The following is a 21850-nucleotide window of genomic DNA, read 5'->3' as shown; positions in this document are numbered from 1 at the left end:
TTAAAAATGTATTTCCAGCTATACTTCTTTCTTTCAAATGTAAAGAATAAAATATTTAAAAACAGATAAAAATTAGAATGATAGAATAATTAAAATAATTGATAAATACCAACAGACATTTGTTAAATATCTTATTAACTATGGTGTACTTTTATAATTATTATCCTATTTCAGCAGAATTTTTTGTTTAAGAATGATTGATGATGTATTGAAATTTAGTAGACTGCATAAGAGATATCAAGAGATAATGTGTATTGTTTTAGAGTCTTATTTCCTGGATGTTGACTTTTTTAAGAATGTAGTTTAGATTATAGGTTATATTTATTTATTCATTTAATAAATATTTATTGAGCACTTCACTGTTCTTGGCAGTTGGGAGAAATCAATGAACAAAGCAGAAATCCCTGCCCTCAGGAGCTTATGTTCTTAATATGATTATAGAAAAACCTCTACTTCAGGAATGATGGAAGAATGCATTCTCAGAAAAATTGAATGATGTTTCCTTTTACTGATATATTTGTTTCCTGGTATTGCAGTTATGTAAAGGTTAAGTAGGATTTTATATGCCAGTCATCCATGTTGATGTTTCTGAGATGTAGTAAAAAAGGTCTGAACTGTTAACATTCTCCTAGGAACCTGGAAATAAAGAACACATGATACCTTTTTAAAGGTTAAATTTAGAATTAAAACTCTAATGGAGCAACATTTAGATATATAAATATAACTTTAAAAGTCTGAATACTTTTCCAGTTGCAAGATTTGACTATAATTTAATTGAATGAGAGTTTTAGTCAGAAAGAAGGGGCAGAAGGTATCAGTAATGAAAATAGAAAAAGAAAAGACAGATATTAAAAGTGACTGTCTAAGTTCTGTGCAAGAGTAAAGTAACATTTGTCCCTAACACAGAGATGTATGTGGAGAGTTGTATCAGTGTGCACTGAGTATTCTGACCATATGGTGAGCCTTCACTAGGTGCAATGGATGCATCAGGTTATAGCCAGTAATATCTTTCCTATTCCCAGTCCCTCTGCCTAGAATGTATCCGTATTGTGAAAGGGATACATCAGCTTAGTACAATTCAACATTCTATGACTCTGATTTCCCTTGTTCTGATTCCAGTCCCAGCAATCCAACTTGTACTGATTACTTTCTTTTCCAGTGTAGGTTAGCTCATGGGAAGAGAATGCATTATTCATGTCTTCTCAAATATACTGGTTGCCCTGACAGTTGTTTCTTATTGTATGAGCTGGACTTGAGGCAATGGGTTGGAGCTGCAGGTGCTTGTACTTCTGTTTCTGGGACAGATCTGTTTCTTTTGGAACATTGATACTATTCTGGTTTTATAAATCTGTCTTGTCAACTTAGTTACTGTGACTCCACCCCAGCAGTCTTCAGTATGCTAATCTAGTGCCTAAGCTCTAGGGTCACTCCTGACCCTGGTGAATTGTGCATTAAAGCTGCTTAGAAACCAACGTGCCAACCTCCTGCTGGGCAGTTGAGTCAACTTTTCTACAGTTCTCAGAGAAAAAAGTGGAGGCTAATGAATCTGTGAGATCTTTTTTAAAGATTATCACTGATCAGATCTCTAACATAAGCAATAAAAGAAAACTGCCAAGGGCACCTTACAATATGATACCAAGTAAATGTTATAAAATTTTATTTCCTAGGGAGGTCAAGGGGAAAACTATATTATAAATGTTATGCTTTTTAAAATGCTTTTTTATAAGTATGAAGATTTACTACAAGCTGTCTTTGGCCTTTGAACATGTGAAATTAAATTCCAGAAGGAATGCATTATTTACTAGTAAGTTGTCACAGGAAGGAAGGCAGAGGGGCAGCTTGCTCCATCGAGTCACATCTTCACTTTTCCTCAGCAGCATTTCTTTGGAGTAATAACTGGGAATGAGGAGTGGCTGGAGGAAGTTACGCATCAGGCCCCTTTGTCACTTTATGTGAAGGTAAATGAGAGCAAGTTAGGCGACATGGAAAGAGCACTGGACTAGGGGTCGGACTCACAGCACTGTGTTAGCGCCACTCATCTTCATCCACACTTATGGGCACATTACTCACCTCTGTGGAGTTGAACGTAGTAATTTTTCAGATCCGTTCAAAATTCACATTTTGTGATCCTGTCACTGTGTCAGACAAGTAAGCAAAAAATAAAAAATGACACAATCAGACTTCTCTTGGCATATATTTTGTATCACCCTACTTGATAATAGAGCCAAAAGTAGGCAAATGTTGATTTTGGAGAGAAAAATTCCTTGTAAATAAAAAGAAAGGAAAAAGAAATGATTTCTCTAGTCGGGTTTTGTGTGGGGTGAAGGGAGGTTCTCAAGTAGATCCCAAATATAAGGGGGAAAATTTCCAGTGTTCCCTGCTGCTTTACAAGACTGACAAAACTAAGAATTTGATTTCTGGACTATACTTATGTATCTACAGTTGCAGCATGGAAAATGTCATGGTTGTGGATAATTTGTCTTACATGTCATAGACCAGATTCCACTATTATGTAATTCTAATAGAGAATCCCTATAGAGTTACGTGCAGAAAGACAGATGGACACATGTGTTTTTTGTAATCTTCTTCCTTCCTCTCATTTTTTCCATTACTGACATTTAGATGGAATTATAGACATTAGACCACTATGGGGCCTGCTGTCCCGTCACATTTATTCCCTGAGGTATTGTTTCCTATCAAATGTTTTCTTAGTGCTCTGGCTAATACACAGTGTTTCCACTACTTTGCTTCCAATACTTTTAAGGAAATATATTTCTCATTGAACGTTCATTTATTTTAACTAATTATTTTCCCTACTTATTATGCTCAATATGCCTTTTTCCCATATCATATTTACCAGACATTTTAATGCCTATTTTTTCCATATCAGTTTCAGGATAAATTTTCCAGAAATTAGTTCTATTCCCATTGAAATTTTTTTTTTAAAGATGCTTAGAACATCTCCACTTTAAATAGCTTGCTTTTTCATCTCCTTGTTAATAAAGAAAAGCATAAAAATAAAAATTACAGTGCTGTACTACACATTGTTTGACAGAGAAATATGAGAAAGAAATATGTATTTGTAAGCTGGTTACTATCTTCATCCTTTCTCAAGTACACTGTAAGAAGGTTCTGTTTTTTACTTCTACAATGAATTTTTAAGTCTCTTACACTTTCAAACTTGTTCTGTTAGCCTATTTGAACTGGCTAAACACCTACATCATTCCGATGCTCCAAATGGCACCCCGTTTTAGTTCCTTTCTATCAGTAAAATTTGGGAGACCTGCATGCCTGCAGAATTTTTTTGAGTAGGCCTCAATAAATTTTTGAATCATTGATTGTCACTGCCACATCATCTTAGCTTACTCTGTTAATTTATTTTGGCTTTATTTAATGAATTACTCAGGGTTGGACCTTTAAATAGGTGAATGCGTGGAGAGATGAACTGCTCTTCTGTGTGTCGCAGTAGAATTCCAAGGCATAAATAAATATTCTAATGTTATGTCAGCTTAAGTTTTACTAATACTTCATTTTACTTTTCATATTAAATTTTATCACTTGGCAATATCACTATCTGTTCATTTGTTTATAATTGTAGATTGTCTTCCACGGCATACATTGCTCGTATTACTTAAAGTATCTAGGTTTTTTCCCAGTTAGAGAACTGTAAATTATGCTTAGTTATAATAAACACAAGGAAATAAGGCTGTAGGGTATAAAGGTAGTAATAGGTGGAAGAAAATCAGAAAAAAATGGAATTAAGATATTATAGTTTAGAATTACAGAAGTGAAGATCTATATAATAAAAATCAGTGTAAGGATGACAGCTTTAATAATTGGCTGAAGAAAGACAAAAATAAGGAAAACTTTTTAGCAGCACTAGAAAACAGAGAAGTAGTCTTTAGTGGATCAGAAACACCAAGGAATTCCCGGAACCTGTGAAGTATACGTCATTTGTAAAGACACATTTTATACAACACGGGCAAAAATTGAATAGGGATAACAATATTTCTATCAAACAAAGTAGAATTTATGGTAAAACGTAATGTAAAGAATCACCTTTCATTGAGTAAAATTAAAACTCACAGAGGAAAATGTCATTGCCGTGAATGCTAATAAACTAAATAGCATCATTGACATACAAAAACTAAAACTGTTAAAAATACACGGAGAAATGGACAAAATGATCATCATAGTGGGCCTGAAGTATACTTGTCAGCGTTAAATTATAGGAAAAAATAAACATTAGAATTGATAAAAATTAAGTGGATTTAATTGACATATATAGCTTTACTTTCATGTTTCAGAATTTAAAAATACAGATTATTCTCAAATATGTGTCAGAAATCAAATATTGATGATATGCAACACAAAGTCAGTCATTTCTGAAAAGCAGAATTGTTGGCCACTTTCATAGATCACAGTGCATTAAAACTGTTAATATATAACAAAAAGATAAATGGGAAGGAAAAAACTCACTTAGAACCTGAAAAGCATTCTCCTAAATGACAAAGAAGTAATCAAAAGTCATAATTAAATTACAGCATTTTAGAAAATTAATTGTTCTATCAACATAACATAAAACTCAAGGTACATGGTCAAAGCCACACTCAGAGGAAATTATGTAGCTTTAAATATTTTATTATTATTAAGAAATAATGAAAAAATTTTAACTAATCATTCAACCGTAGAAATTAGAAAAACAGCACCTTTCTCTTTCTCACTCTGCTGCCTTCCCCAAATAAATATATACATGAGAAGAAAGAAAGTAGAAGAAAAATTTGAAAAAATAAACTTATGAAATGGGAAGAAATAAATAAGAGATAATGGGCAAACACAATAATAACAGAGAAACCTCCAACAGATAATGAGGATATTAAGAGAGAAATGCAACTAGTAATGAACGAGGGAATGTAACTACAGATACTGAAGACATTTTAAAAGATACTTGATAATACAATGTAGCAAATAGGAATTAACATTTGGTGAAATTGAGAATTTCTATAAAAATTGGTAGTAACCAATACTAACTCAAGAGGATGTTAGAATTGTTCATGGGAGTAATTGAGAAAGAATTTGTTATATATAAAAAAAAGCTATTGCCCAAAGAAATTCTAACCAAAGCAATCAGAAGGGAGGCATGGTTGAAATAAGATGAGACACAGAAAAAAAGGAGGCAAAATAAAATAACTTACAAATTATATTATTGTTAAATGGAAAACCCAAAAAGAATTAGCTGAAAGTACCTGGTCTAGTAAGAGTTTTATAAGAAGCCTAATTATCAAATTATTAAAGAGAAATAATTTTAATATATGCCAAGACAAATTTGTTAGAAAACAATGGAAAAAAAACCCATTTACTATAGTAATAAAGAATAAACTTGGCCAGAAATATATGCCATCTATATGAGGAAAGATACAAAATTCTGAGTGACTTTAAAATCATTAAGAAGTGAATACATTTCTGAAATGATTAAAATCTAGTTTATGAGATATCAAGTCTCCCCAGATTAGATTTGCATCAATTTTAATATGTATCCTTGTGAGATTTGGATGGGAGTGGGGAGGTTGTTCCTGATCAACATTTACAAACATTGATAATACTTAACAACTGGAGGTGTAAAAAGAATCATAGCTGATGGTTATTGCCCTTTCAGAAATTAAATTTAGATTTAATTCAGAAATTAAAATGATATAAAAGTAAAATAATTAAAAGTATGGTATAGGTGCTAAAAGACATGCCAAGATTGATGAAACAGAACAGAAAGTCTAAATGTAGACCCACAATCTGGCATATATAATTGTGTTATTGTGTATAACAGTAGGTGTATTTCGTTATTTTTAAGTAAGATACTTTTGAATGAAAGACACCACTTTATGTATCTCCAAGAAAGTAAAATATGATTTCAATTTGCTATGACAAGCTATTGATCATAACGTGCATACTGATTTCAAAAATATTAAAATGTGGAAAAAGTATGTAATAGTTGAAACAAATATGAATTTAGTATATGGTGACAATTCAGATCATCAGAGAATGGATAACTGGTCAGATGTTGTAAGACTCCAATAGCAGTTAGGGGAAAAAAAAATTAAGTTGGATTATAAGATTAAATGTAATACATGTATAAAAGTACTAGGGAAAATACAGGTTTATATATCACATTAAAATGAGGAAGGCTGTTTTAAAAGCAAGGCACTATAGTTGAATATTGTAAGGATAATTATTTTGGCTCCTTAAAAAATTAAATCTTTTATATAGCAAAAACCTCTCCAAATTAAGACGATTGACAAATGAAAAGTGCCGAAACAAAAGTATTTGCAAGATAGGTGATAAAGGTACATTTTACACTTTAATAAGGCAGGATGCTAATTTTGGAGTCCATGTTAGGTGGTAGAGAGAACATAAGACTGCAAGCAGGGTATAAGCATTGACCCCCTGTTCTGCCAAAGAGCCAGAAGGAAGACTGGTTGGTAACAACATCCAATCCCCGTAATTATGGAAAACAAAATGTAACTGTTTAATTTTAGAAGCCATCTAGTCCCTTCAGCATAATTTCCAGAGCTGCCTTCAATGCTAACCAGCTCTCAGAGCTACTGTGATGACCACATTTTGAGTACTTTATGAACTCTATAATATTAGGTAGCACTGATAGTTTGCTGTCTAACTTCACTACTTCTTGGTTTTCCCCTAATGTTTTTGAATATTGTTTCATTTTATGATTGCACTTATTAATGGGTTTTTGCTGAATGGTTTTCTTTTATTTTTGGTTTGGCATTAAACATTTCATTTTTAAATGATTTTGAGTTTGTATGGTTTATGAGTAATGTGGCATCTCAAATTTCCAGTTTTAAATTTCATTTTTGTACTCCTTACTCTTTTAGATCATTAAGGAAGAAGTTGTGAACACTCTATCTGTAAATGTGCCCAGGTTTTTAGTTTTCTTAAACAGGGAACCCCATTTGTTATAAACCTTCTTTTTCTTGATAACTTTTTGTTTTAACATGGGTATTTTTGCTTGATATAATTAAACTTCCTGAAGAGTGTAAAGAGATCAATGGGATTATCATGAATGCTATTTAAATATGGCTGTTCATATCACTTTCAAAAGAGAATTAATTTATATGCCTAGATGGATGGTTTGTCTTCAGTACCCATTTGTTGTTGTTGTTGTTGTTGTTGTTGTTTTTCCCAGAGCTTAACTCTGTGTCTATAGATCTATGTCTATAATGGTGGATCATAACATGGATATACTTTAGCTGTTCTGCTCTGAACTGTATTTGTTACAGCAGAACCATGATATTTCTACACATAACATTCCATTTAAAGGACTTGCGAACAATTCCAAAGGTATAATTTAATGACTCTTAATATATTCATTCAGTGAATTTTGACCAAGGCATAGATTTGAAGTGCTGTACTAGAGAGACACTTAGCTAGGTCATAAGCCTCGCAGATTACTTGGTATTCACATAAGCCCTCTGTGTTGTACGTTTCTTGCTATACGTGTAGTAATTCTTAGGAAGTAATTTTTAAAATCTTGTTTATGAAAGAGGCTATCGAGTAGGAGAAAACTTTGGTAAAACTGAAAGGCAATTCCATTGCGATGTGAGGATAAGGGCATGAAACGTGACTCTCAAGAAAATATGATTTGGGAGACAGAAGCCTGTGTAAATAGTTCCATATTTATAATTTGGGGATTCACAAAGGTTGGAGGACATAACCCTTGGTTTGTTTTTGTTTTTTGTTGTTCTTGTTGTTTTTATCCACACACAGGATATATACATTTAAGATAATGAATGCTGATTGCCATTTAGTATATGGCTTTTACTTGCAGTGTCCAAATTCATTATATCTTGTTTAAAGTTTCCCTTGACTATGGAATAATTGATAGAAAAGTAACTTCTGCAGCACTAATGCTAATAGATAAGCATATAGATGTCTTTACTGTTTAAAGTAGATAAACAAACAAAAAGAGCAAAAAGGAGAGTCCAGATCATTTATAGTATGAAAAGTAAAGAAAGTGAACATTGATGGTGGTAAAGGAGCTTAATGTGCAACCATCTTCCAGACTCTATGAAATCCTTTCGTGCTCCAGGAAAAATAAGGGTAATAGACTATTATAGTCTTCATGGGAAACTAGTTCAGTCAGAGCTGCAATTCTACATTCTTTCATTAATTCAGAAAACATTTTTTTAGTTCCTACTATATGCTAGGCATTTTGCCAGCTGAAGAAATGGAGCTGAAAAAAATAAATAAAACTCTAAGCCCAAGATACTGACAGTCTAGAAAGAGAGATAGAAATAAAATTTGCTATGATACACCAACTGGTCATGTTAAGGGAACAGAAAAATGCCTGCCTCACCTGTAAGTTAGAGGCCTCCTGGAGCTCACTGTGAAGGAGGTATAGGGATCAACTGGTGAGGCAGGAGGGAAGGCAGTGGGGAGCAGTGCACACCTGTGGAAAAGCATGAGCAGAGGTGTGGGCAAGCAAGATGCAACCAGGACACTGCTAACAGTGATCTGACAGGTAGTATGGCAATTGAGAGTGGCCCTTGTGGCAGGTTGAGCTGGGGATTGAATTTTAGACCCACACATACCAGCTAAGTGGCTTAGAGCAAATGATGTAACCTTTCTGAGATTCAGTTTCCTCATCTGTAAAATGAGGATGGTCACATCTGCCTCGCAGAATAAATTGTGAAGACTAGAGATCATGTGTCTACCAAAGTATTTAGCACAATGCGTATCCCACAGTGGGTACATGGTGGAAGTCTGTTATTATATACTCAGAGACAGAAGTGATAAGGACTTTAACAATACTTTGTTTACACAGAGGTAGGCTGGATCATCAGAGTGGCCTCTGTGAGGTCACTCCTCACAGAGACCACTAGGCTCAGAAACTCATAGAACAACCACTTCAGTGAAGATGTTGATGTTCCTAGATTTATCCTAATGTTCCATTTATGTGGACTACATGTTTGACTTTTATTTCTAAGTAGTCATTTTTATTTGCATACTTATTTGCAGAATCAAAAGTTTTCTACAAATTTGATTCTCCTAGATACAGAGGCGTAGATTTGAAATTTGAGACTTCCTATGTCAGTTGCCTCCTTTCCGCATTCTATTTTGTGTGTGTGTGTGTGTGTGTGTGTGTGTGTGTGTGTGTGTGTGTGTGTATTTAAACTTCTGGTTTCTCAGTAAGGAAAGGAGATCTGTTTGACCCAAAATTCTGATGTACATCAGAATTGTTCTCTTGGCAAGTGTACAAAAATCCAATTAGTTTCCAAAGGACAAATTGTCTTTGGGGACTCAACTGATCTAAAATTCGTGACCGAGTCTGGAAGAAAATAGTACTCTAGGATTTTTTGAACGCCAGCAATGTACATTTTGAACCACGTGAAACTAGTTCTCATATAAATTCTGTTTACTTCTCTAGCTTATATTTGTGAGGGTTAATTTGCTTATTTTGACACACTAAGCATTCCTAAGAGAAAAGTATAAGACAATCTTTGGGTGTGTTTGTTAAAGTCCACAAAAACTATGATAATCAACGATAACATTTGCTCAATCTCTTGGATTGTTATAGGGGTTTGCCAACTTGTTAATAAGATGGAGGAGAATACTGGCAAGGTTAAGCCTTTCAACCGAAATGACGAACAGTTTCTGGAAGCTTTTGTCATCTTTTGTGGCTTGGGGATCCAGAACACGCAGATGTATGAAGCAGTGGAGAGAGCCATGGCCAAGCAAATGGTCACATTGGAGGTGGGTGAAGTTTAGGGACCTCTCACTCCAGCCAGCCAGACATTTAGCTTTGACCTTTCCCTCATAATCACTCATGGTGTGTGTGTGTTCGGTCATTATGTCCTCACCAAAATTTTGTGATTCAGATGATGAGATCCTTATTATCCTCAACTAAAGAGTGAAAGAAACTAAGACTCAGAATATTTAAGAAACTTGTCAAATGTCATATAACCAAACCACAACTCAGGATGTTTATCCCTTTAGGCCTTTGCTTTTTCTGTAGAAAGCAATATTGACTTTAATAACCATTGACACAGATAACTACTGCCACTTATCTGTCCCTTTCCCATTGCCTGAGCCTCCCCATCTTTCCGTGAGAACAGTTGTGAAAAAAAATTAAAAACAAACAAACAAACAACAACAACAAAAAACAGAAACCCCAGGCACTCTTAAGAGAATTAGAAGTGAGGAAAAGAAAAAATAAAATCAACGAAAAGCATGAAGAGTTTTAACTCCTGGAATCATCTGAGAAACTATTTCAAACTACAAATTTATATACCCTACTTCTGAAAGTTCTGATTCAGCAAGTCGGGTAGAAGCTCGGAATCTGTATGACCACCAAGCTCCCCCAAGTGACTGAAGGTGCAGGTAGTGAGTGAAGAAATCACTGGCTCCCAGGGACCGACCGAGGAATGCTCTTTCTCACAAAGGACCGACCAACTCCAACAGAGTCAGTCCTTTCTATATATGTTTCACTAACTGCCTTGAAATTATTCAATTGATGTAACATGGAGATGTCTTATCTAGTTGAAATTAGAGAAAATCAGTGTTTGGGATATAATAACATTTCCCTCAATCTCTCTTAAGTACATAACTAACCTAAAGAGCTAGAGGGACATATGTTATATAAAATTTACCAGATGGTACCCTTTACTTTCTATGCCGAATATATTATACTAATAGGTTTGCTATAGTATTATATAAAAGACGTTCAATTATAAACCAGTGGAAATCTGTTTCAAGTATATATGTACACATATACACACAAGTATATATTTCAAATATAGTTTCAATTAGGTACATGTACACATGTACATATATGTACAAATAGCTTTAAATATACATATACACATATATACATATATCTGTGTATGTGTTTATATATTTTATATATAATATTTAATCTAATTTTTTCAGTTCCATGGTTTCTCACTGAAAAATTGAATCTAAGCTATCAATTAGAAGTTATTTCTTTTTTTTTAATGTTTTACTATGGAAAGTTTCAAATATACACAGAAGTAGAGAGAACAGCTTAATAAACCCTCATGTCCTCATGATCCATTCAGTAATGGATCAACTCATGGCCATTATCACTCCATCCATTCCCCCCTTACTCCTCTGCACTTCCCTTCCCCTCCCATTGGCTTAGTTTGAAGCAATCCCACACTTTGTATTACTTTGTTTAAAATCTCTGAATATTTTCCTGATTGAGACTTACTTCTATCTTTGTAGCTCTCCTTCAGTTAATTATATGGATAATTAGGTTTTTACCTAGTATAAAAGTTTTTTGTTTCAGGTCATATGTGAAGTCATTTCTATGATCATAGATACAACTTTGAAAAAAATGGTCCTTTCTTTATGAGGCCATTGGACAAAAGCCAAGGGCACAAATCCCTCAGGTCTTCAAAAGATAGTGAATTATTTTGACTTGGAAATTGTGATCATTCTAATAACAATAAAACAATGATGATAATAAAAATAACTAAATTTATCAAATGTTTCAAGTGTATTCTAATGCTTACATGTATTAAAACAGTTAATCCTTATGCCCCATGTGTAAGATGTTATTTTTATCTTTTGTGTGTGATAATTTTTTTTTTAACTTAGAATGTATTGTGTCGTTTCTTTATTCATGTATCCATGTTGCACTGCACTTGTTAATATTAGTCTAATTCATGGTCACAGTCTTACCTTTTCTTGGGGCACTACCACTATGGTCTCAGTAGCAACAGGTTATAGCCATGACCCATCAATTTCACATGTACAGGAGAGAGCAGTTGTGAGTTTCTTGAGGTTTCCTAGTGATTAATGGTTCAAATGGCAAAAAAGATGCAATGTAGTGCAGTATTGTAACAGTTCTAAATCATAAGATGGTACAAATATGTATCATTTGGCTTTAAATTTTTCATTACTTAAAATTTTAAAGACTGGTTGAAGAAACACTGGTTTGGGTTGCTGAATTACTTTACTCACCATTTAAAGTCTGAAAATGAGCTACCTTTTCATCGATGATTTTTAAGCTTTTGGGTTTTTTTTGTAAATCTGTGTAGTCTCTGTCAAAAATGAACTTTGATAAAATATGCTTTCAAAGCACAATAGGTATTTTAAATACAACCACTACTTTGGTTTAAAAGGATGTTTAAAAAAATCCCTTTGCAGTTTGAGTAGCCCTTACATAAAATGCTTGAGACCAGAAGTGTTTTGTATTTTGCATTTTTTTTTCAGATTTTTGAAATATGTGCATTATACTTAATAGTTGAGTAGTCCAAATCCAAAAATCTCAAACTCAAAAATGTTTCAAAATCCAAAACTCTGAGCAGCAGCATGACACTCAAAAGGAAATGCTCACTAGAGCATTTTGGATTTCAGATTTTTAGGTTTGGGATGCTCAACCTGTACTTAGAAATGATGACTTTTGACAATGGAAATTCAGTTAATAAGCCTGATTTTTTAACTCTACTAAGTAATGGAACATGTATAGGTTAGGAATTGAAAGCTGGGTCCTAAGTCTCCTTGTCCTCTCACTAGGTGTGAGCTTACAGCCAAATCATGAGACTCCCTGAGCCTCAGTGTCCTCAACTGTCAAGGGATGGCTTTACAGGCCAGCACTACTCTCTTCTCAGCTCTTGAATTGTAGAAGTGTAAAGGGATCCTTAAATCTGTATGACTATGTCCCAGGCATCCAGTTTTTCTGTGTGAATTCTAGAATGGTTACAGGCCTCATCTGAGAGCCACTTCTAGACTACTTTCTTTCCAAATATTAACATCAAAATGTCAGATTATGCAAAGATTTTCCCTTTAATTCTGTACACAAGCAAAAATAACTAAAGGTCAATATTGTCTTTAAAAAAACAAAACAAAATAAATTTTCTGCCAAGTTTGAGCCAAAAGTTATTTCTAGGCTGGCTTATAAATAATGTGTTTGTTATAACAATAATGTCAGAATGGAAGTTGCAAGAGTTTTCGTTAAACGTAGGGAGTATAACTTTTTGTTTTCCAAAACAAGCAATGGAATCTAAATCTGGGTTTTTCACTGTTGAAGAAAGCAGCAAACAAGATTTGGCATTCTGAGGATTCTAATTATCTCTCCAAGAAGATTTAGCAGATTTCCAAGCTTGAAGTTCTAGTCTACATTTGGTAGTTCTCTCCTGTGTAACCTGGACTTCTTTTCCTACCCTGTAGGTTCTGTCGTATCATGCTTCAGCAGCAGAGGAAGAAACAAGAGAGCTACAGTCGTTAGCGGTAATTCTTTTTCTTTTTAAAAACTGCTAATTTCAGACACCTAATTTAACCAAATTTGGTAAATATTTAGATAGATACTCAAAAAAATCTTTAATTAACTCTGCTTTCTTGCAGGGATACAAAGTCACTGATAATACAAAGCAAAACTCATTAAATAACTTATACTGACTGTGTAATACAGTGTATGATTCTGATATTGTTTTCCAGTAATTGTTATAATCATTACATCTTTTTGGGGCCAAAATTAATTTTACTTTTCTTTTAGTTCCTGGGGAAATGGGGACCATGAGGTGGTTTTTTGGCTAGGGTAATAACAAAACAATTTATAGTTTGTTACTGATACCTGCTCTGTATTATCAAGAATTGAGAGTGATTTTAATTTCTGACCATATGGCTTATAAAATGCTGTTTGAAATTGGGGTCAAATAAGGTCAGTTCCTGAATTCTCTGCATTATTTAGCACACAATGAGAGAAAAGCACATGGATATGTAAGTAGATGTATGTTGTAGGTCTTGGTTTGGAATGGCTTGGTCGAGATTAATGAAAATTTGAGGCACTTTAACACTTTACAACCAAGGTTGTCCTCCTGTGTTTAAATGTATTTGTGATGACATAGGTTAAGGGCCATGTGAGATGTGACAAGAGTTATGTAAGGAATGGGAAAAGTGTGAACAGATCATCGAGATTCTTTTTCTGTCATCCTCATCATAGTTTGCCACATGCTAAACGCTTTGTGCCCTTACGTCCATCTTCTCATGTAAACTGCACAACTGTGTTCTCATGTAAACTTCAAAACTATGTTATGAAAGCCACACTGAAGCCTGGAGAAGCCCAGTGACTTGCTCAAGTTCACTGCCATGCAGTGGAAGAATGAGGATACAAGTTCACCATCCAGAGCTTGTGCACAGAGCACTGTGCTGAGAGAGGAAAGAAGATCTAAATATTTTGACCTTGGTAATTCAAAGAATGATGATGACATTAATTCATTAAAGTGGAAATATTAAGATGAATATTAAGAATCACATGATTCAGTCATCACCCTTCATAGCTGCTCTTCCACTCTCTTTTACACAAAACATTGTAATTTTCGAATAGTCTGTATTCATTTCTTCCACCATTTACTTTTACCTTTTGCAGTTTCACTTCTCTGAAACTACAGGTTTGATTTAGGACAAGATAAGTTTGAGGTGCTGGTTGAACAACCAAGTGAACATCTTCAGCAATCAGAAAAGGCAGGACTCGAGCGATGACGGGGTGGTGTTTAGAACTAGAGGTGGAGATTTGGGAGTTAACATCCCATGGTAGTGAAATCATAGGGGTGCATCAACTGGGAGAAAGTGCAGAGAGGTAGGGAAAGACTAAGAAGAGAACTCCTGTGAATATAGGCTTAGATGGAAGGAACAGGAAAAGAAAACAGCTAAGAAGGTAGAGAAGTGGTAGTTAAACAAGGAGGAAGATTTAAGATAGTGCAGTGGCACAGAAGGCAAAATAAAGCAGTTTCAAAAAGGGAGGAGATCTCATCAGTGGTAGGAAGGTTGAGAAATACGAGGATTGTGAAAAAACTGCTGTGGATTCGTTGATTAAGTGACTATTGAGAAAGCAGTTTCAGGGAAGTGAAACTGCAAAAGGTAAAAGTAAATAGTGGAAGAAATGAACATAGACTATTCAAAAATTATAATGTTTTGTGTAAAAGAGAGTGGAGGAGCAGCTATGAAGGGTGTTGCCTGAATCATGTGAAGTTTTTTATTGTTTGGTTAGGTTTTGAATGTGTGAGCAGACATTGCTCACAAGCAAGAGAGGCAGAATGTTCTTAGACAAAGGCCAAGGCACAAGAGTCAGTGTGAGACTGACAATGCAAGACAGTGAAGACCTAAGGACCTTGAAGAGGCCTAGGCATGAAAGAGCAACATTTCTTTTGCCCAAACAAGAGGATACCGATAATAATAATAGCTACATTTGTTGAGCACTTCCTGTATACCGAGCATGTTTTAACTTCTTTTTGTGAGTCAACTAAGTTTACTGGATCCACAACCTACATGGTCAGTATTGTTAGCAGTTTCTAAGAGGGAATTTGTGGCTTAGAGAGTTTCGATTATGCGTCTTAGGATCTCATTAGGTTGTAAGGAGGGAATGCTGCCAGTACTAAATCCAGGCAGTCTGGATCCAGAGCCCACACAAGATTGCACAGCACAGGAGAGAGAGTAAGTTAGACAGGAACAAAGTAAATTGAGGAGTTGTAAACATTCTCAGTTAAATCCATGAGTAAGAAACTGAGTCATTTGCCAGTGAAACTGAGTTAACTGCCAAGAAAAACAATTCTAGGAACTTTAGATACTAATTTTACCTGAAAGGTTAAGGTCCTTTTTGGGTTAACCTCATATGGAATTGTCTGTATTTATTTTGTGTGTTGATGACAGTGTTTGAAGTAATGAGCCGTTTTTCAATTATTTACAAAGCTTTACAGGTTTAAAGTATTATTCACCTCAGGCTTAACTGGCCCATTTGTCTATTCTTCCTAGAAGAACGTAGTTTTCAAGCAATATGTTTGGTGATTTGGAAATTATCTACATACTGAAGTGCCTGCAGGCACTGTAGGGTAATTTCTAAAATGAAGGTGAGGGTTACACTCTACCATTATATGTGTTGTTCTAGGTGAAAAAAAAAAAAAGCAAGTAATTTCTAAAAATTATATTCAAGTTTGTTTTTCACTTTGAAAATAGTAGTCTTTCAGAAAAATCTGAGAATTATTTTCTCAATGATGTTTATAATTTTAGCAAGAGAAAAATACTTCAGAATAACTGAAAATTGCTATATTGCAGTATTGTTCAAAACCAGCTGTTGTTGCATTTAGAAAACAGATTTCTGGCAGCTGCATTGATAAATTTAGGGTTACATAGCTTGTAGGTCAAGTAATTCACTTAAATTGGTTGAAATTCAGCAATTGATTTCAGTTCTAATTTTCTGTCAACCAAATAAAAATTCCTGTATAGCCCTAGCTACACAGGTGTTTGTATCATCCAGCAGTCACCAAAATTGCTGTCATTTGCCTGATTATCTCAATTTAAAACCTAAAATAAATGGAAAATCTATCAAATATTTTCTTAACTTTTATTTTAACAAGTTTATTCTTAAGAGAATTAAATCTACTAAATGTTTATACCTGTATCCACATAAAGTTCTCCAGTTCTAACAAAGTAATTAGTGGATAGGAAATTCAGAATCCTTATTTTTTCCACTTCTGTTGCTTGAGTGTTTTATCCCATTATAAATCTAACCTTCTCTTGGCTTAAAATTGGGTGTAGCATAAATTAGGCATTAAACTGAACATTTTGCCATATACCTTTTAATGATCCTTAGTTGCAAGTTACTGAGATAATAATAAAAGGACCCCAGTTAACCTATCATGGTATTAGAAAGTTAATTAATTATCAGAAGATAATAAGTGTTTATTTATTATCTGAACAACTAGGAAGTAAATATTTGATTCATTAATTGACTGACAGCCTTTTTTGCCTTCTGTAGCAGATCGGTCAGGGTGGCGGGAAAAACTGTAGAAAGATGCAAACCTTCTTGGAAGGCTGGGAGGTTTTATAAAAGCTTCAGAAAAGGATTTGGCTGAAGGCAACCAGATTCTCTTATCTGGTGCCTAAAAGCTTAGGTTAGATAAAAAGGGGTTAAGGGCGATGATGTCAATTACCCACAAGTGTATTGACTCAAGGCCTTTGTCATTAAATCTGTACTAAATAAATGCCTGCAGCACCAGCTTGTCAGGGCTGTGGCTGCTACAACTCTTTCTGTGGGTGACCTGGTCCCCTGGCCCGCTCTTCCATTGGATATCTGTGTCAGAGTGCATTTTCTCATCCGTCGCTCTGTCAGGGTCTGCGGGTCAGACCCAGCAGCCTTCCTTTCTTGTTAGAACAGTAAAATATATATATTAGGGTTTGCTTTTATAAAATAGCTTCTCATTTTTGTCACGGAGTCAGTGCTGATTCAGTTCAGTCCTTATAGCTTAGCTGACCATTTAGGCAGTATTTCTTGGGCCAGAATTTTCCTCATCTTGACCTTAACCTTTCAGAGCCAAAAACTTCACATGACCCTGTCTTGATCAGGCGTCTGTGTGATTGCTACAGGTGACAGCAGTAAGGGCCAGAGACAGGTACCTGGCCCAAATCTCTGATGCCTAACACTTGATCAGTGTTACGGCACTGATCAAGTTCCTTATGTCAAGATGACCATCATATTCCTTCACTTTCTGAAAACTCTGCATGGATGGCCAGATTATAAATGGAAAAATTTTGAGCAGATAATTTAACAAAGAAGTGTTGGCCCTACTATCTTGATAACCACTATCACTGAACTGTAATTACCTATGGCATCCAGTAAGGCAGTGGTCCCCAACCTTTTTGGCACCAGGGACTGATTTTGTGGAAGACGGTTTTTCCAGGGGTTGGTGGAGGGGTGGGGAATGGAGACATAGTGGGTATGGGAATAGTTTTGGAATGAAACTGTTTCACCTCAGATTATCAGGCATTAGATTCTCATAAGGAGAATGCAACCGAGATATCCCTCACATGTGCAGTTCTCACGCTCCTATGAGAATCTCATGCTGCTGCTGATCTGACAGGAGGCAGAGCTCAGGCAGTAATTCTCACTCCCACTGCTCACCACGTCCTGCTATGTGGCCTGGTTCCCAGCCAGCAATGGTCGGGTACCAGTCCACAACTCAGTGATTGGGAAGCCCTGAAGTAAGACATCATCTTCCTCAAACAGTCCTAGAAATCCTCTGCAACAATACTTTGGACTTTCTGTACACCATCAATTGAGACATTGATTTCTGTAGACATATGTAACATTTACTGGGCTACATGTCTTTCACATTGGCAAGACTTACTAGATTTTCTGTTTGATTCTTCCTGCCTTCATGTGACAAGCTAATCTTGTCTGTTTTGATTTGATTTTACTAGTGGGTTACTTCCAATGATAGGCTTAGCTCCAAAGTATGAGGGCACCGTTCTTGAGCTTCTTCTGTGCTAACTATTGTGTGTAGTTCTAAATACCATAGTTTTAGTATGTTTTTTTATTCAGAACTCAGTAACCAAGATGGTAATCAGATCTGTGTATATTATTCCCAATTGCAATCATAAATTTATTCTAAAGTTTTTCTTACAAACGTATGCATATTATATCAGAATCTTAGCATTATTACATGCTTTCTATATGATTTTGAAAAACTATAAGCACATTATAAAGCTTTTTATAGTTGGTGCCTCTTTCTTATTGAGATTTAAAGGGATTCACTTATATAATGTTAGAAAAAAAGGAAAAATCATATAACATGTTGATGCTGTTATTAAAGAAAATATACTAGTCCAGTCCCACTGTGCCTGATTCACCTCTTTACTGTCTGCAAGATTTACTGAGTTTCATACTCACTCCCTTTTTAAAAGTAGTTTTCTTTCTTATCTGTCTTTGGATTCACTTGCCTCTTGGAAAAAGATAAATTCTAAAAGCCTTATAAACTAATTGTGTGGTTTCTTCTTTAAAAACACCCCTTTTGTGCATGTGGAAAGTGGAGAAGAGAGATAATAAATAGTCTTCCATAAGGTGTAATGTGGTGGCTGTCGTGGTGGCTGTCAAGGTGGCTTTATTCAGAGACCTGGAATTCAACTGTTCTCCATTAAGAAGCATCCTGTGAGGGTAGGGGTGGTGGTCAGGGTTGATAAGAAGAGCTTAAAACACCTGGCAGAAGATGTCTCCTTGCAGCTACTGATATAACCCATCAAATATCTAATACAAATAATTTCTTTAAAAAATGGATTATTGAGATTGAAACCTTTTTTCCTGTTAACTATTTATATTGAATAAATACCAAGGAGCAATATAACAAAATGCCTTTATACAACACTAAGGCTAATTGGAAGAATTTTATGAAAGACCAAGTTCTGTCACTGCCCTTCTTTTCACACTTACTTTAATAAGTAACTCTCTGAATAAAGAGCCTTTTCTTTTCTTAGCAGTTGGCTATTAGGAATTGTTTCCAGTTTCCGTAATTTGTTTTTTGGCTCTTAAGATTTCACGCTTCAGACCTAAGGCAAGCAGAAGGCCTTTGATAGCAGTATGACCCTTTTTTGTACAAAGATTACACAACTGAGTAAATTGCATAGCCATGTAGCCACATGTCTTTATTTTCTGCTGAAGTTACCAGAGACTTTACTGTAGCCTAAATATAGACCTTTCTCATGAGGCAGCCACTAGAAATTAGAAATGTAATAATTTTTAAATGATCATTATATTTACTTTACCCAAATACATTATTTTCTACAAACACATGCTTTATGGGCTTCAAGGAGACCATACATTTTATCAATGTATTATTTTCTATAAAGTTTCTTCTCTATTGAAGAAACAAAAAGGCGCTCTCTATACTTGTGTAAAAGGGACACAAGTATGTCCCTTTTGTTGTGTGAATAGCCATTTTAATGATAAAAAGTTGAACAAAAGAAGGGCAGTCATTTGTCTTAAGTGAGGCGTTGATAAGCTCAAAAGCTCAGGAAAGAGTCTCTTTAATGAAAAGAGTAAAATGTGGACTCACATTCTCTATCATTGTGTTGTTAGGGATCACTTGGGCAAACTACTAACATACTTCCTTCTGTTATTCCACTTAAAAATTACGTATTTCATTTATGTATCTATCTTTCCCTTCAGGCTGTTAGTTCTTGGTGATAATAATAATAGCTATCATTTAGTGATTGCTTTACATGAACTTGGTTTATGTGTTTTGTAGAATTATTGAATCAATGAATGAATCAACGAATGGATTCTGGAAAACCCAGACTTTTAGAGATCCTATAATCTAGCATGAAGGAAAAAGAAACACAGATCAAGCTCCTTCAATACATTTAATAAGATTTTGCTTTATTTTCCCTTAAAGTGATTTAGAAACTAGAAATAATTGGAGAGTTTATTATATATGTAAAACAGCCTACAAACGGGTGATAGAGCCAGCCATGTTGAGGGACACTTAGGTAACGTTTTCATTGTCAGCTTTCATATTTGTGACTGTAAGAGAGATACCTAGGTTCAAATTCCAGGTATGTGATGTCAGGCAAATATGTGACTTATTTGTGCTTCAGTTTCTTTCTCTGTAAAATGAGGATAATAAAAGAATTTACCTCACAGAATCAGAGCATAAGTACCAATAACTAGAGTTCCTGGTACATATGCTCCATTAAGTATTAGTTTTTGTTCATAGTGGCAATAGATGGGGGAGGGGATGTCAATTTGCAATATCTAGTAGCAATACCATTGAAATCTTTATGTTCCTATGATGTTCCAAGCCTTTTTGCACTAGCCATTCCAATAATAAGCACTCAAAAAATTATACGCTCATTTTTTTGGCCAGGTGTGGTGGCTCACGCCTATAATCCCAACACTTTGGGAGGCCAAGGTGAACAGATCACTTGAGCTCAGGAGTGTGAGACCAGCCTGGCCAACATGGTGAAACCCCTTCTCTACTGAAAATGCGAAAATTAGCCAGCGTGGTGTCACGCACCTGTAGTCCCAGCTACTCGGGACACTGAGGCAGGAGAATCACTTGAACTCTGAAGGTGGAGGTTGCAGTGAGCCAAGATCGTGCCACTGCACTCCAGCCTGGATGACAGAGTGAGACTCCGTCTCAAGAAAAAAGAAAAAAAAGAAATTATACACTCATGTTTAAATTAGCTTAAGTTGAATTAGGTAGGTGGAAAGCTTACTGGAGGAAAATGTGTCATATTTTGTAAGCACAAAATAGTGTAAACCTTTTATTCAGAATGTATAACCAATTCTCTACTTATGGAGAGCAATCTGGAATTCACCATTTTCAGTAACTTCCTACAAAAGCAACTAAAAATTGGAAAACTGGTCACTGCTTTCTCATCCTGGGTTTCCAGTGTTGTTGGAAGTGAGAGAATCAAATCTTAATGATTATTAAGACAAGCTGTAACTGATTTTTAAAAATTACAGCAGTGGAGTATTTGTTGTGTAGAAGAAAGAAGAAACTCAATTATCATTAAAATTTTTCAAAAGGAAATAAATTGAATAATTGAACTTTAAGAGAAAAAGGCATGTACCACAACATAATTGTTTCTGCCACAGTATAGTTCATTACTAATATGAATTTTTATACTATAGCTCTATGCCAAATGAAATTTATATGAAATATTTCTGCATAATATGGAGAACTGATTAGGTACTAGATGATTTAAAGACCCATTTATTTATTCATTCAATATTTAACTCCTATTCTATGCAGGCATTATATTAGGTGCTCTAAATATAACAATGAATAAAAAGTCATATATAAGATAATTATGCAATTTATATAATTACAATTAGGAAAAAGAGGTAGGACTGTAAAGTATAAAGCATTGTGAAATTACATAGAAACATATTCTAGAGTGAATGGTCTGAGATACCTGTCATTATCCAGATCTTTTCAAATGTCTCAATTCCATTTCTTGGTGCTCCACTCCTTCCTAATCAGTGCTTTAATTTTCACATAGGAGACATGGCAAGTCTGTGATTTCAACCTACACTGTAATTCAC

The 21850-nt window shown here is 34.9% G+C and overlaps 1 protein-coding gene across 4 annotated transcripts in view; it reads left to right on the top strand.

Annotated features, from left to right (window-relative positions):
- PDE5A (phosphodiesterase 5A) overlaps positions 1–21850 on the top strand; it is a 136014-nt gene that overhangs the window by 78125 nt on the left and 36039 nt on the right. For all 4 annotated transcript variants that reach the window (XR_004052778.1, XM_010364869.2, XM_010364868.2 and 1 more), the window contains exons 10-11: positions 9587–9762; positions 13204–13263. Coding sequence is in view for 3 of the 4 variants with exons in the window: in XM_010364869.2 (XP_010363171.1) it covers positions 9587–9762; positions 13204–13263 (236 nt within the window). In the remaining variant the exon portion in view is untranslated. The remainder of the gene's footprint in view (positions 1–9586; positions 9763–13203; positions 13264–21850) is intronic.

This window comes from Rhinopithecus roxellana, chromosome 2 (genome assembly GCF_007565055.1).
Source record: "Rhinopithecus roxellana isolate Shanxi Qingling chromosome 2, ASM756505v1, whole genome shotgun sequence".
NCBI lineage: Eukaryota > Metazoa > Chordata > Mammalia > Primates > Cercopithecidae > Rhinopithecus > Rhinopithecus roxellana.
The sequence above is the reverse complement of the archived record's forward strand: the minus strand, read 5'-3'. Positions and strand labels throughout refer to the sequence as shown.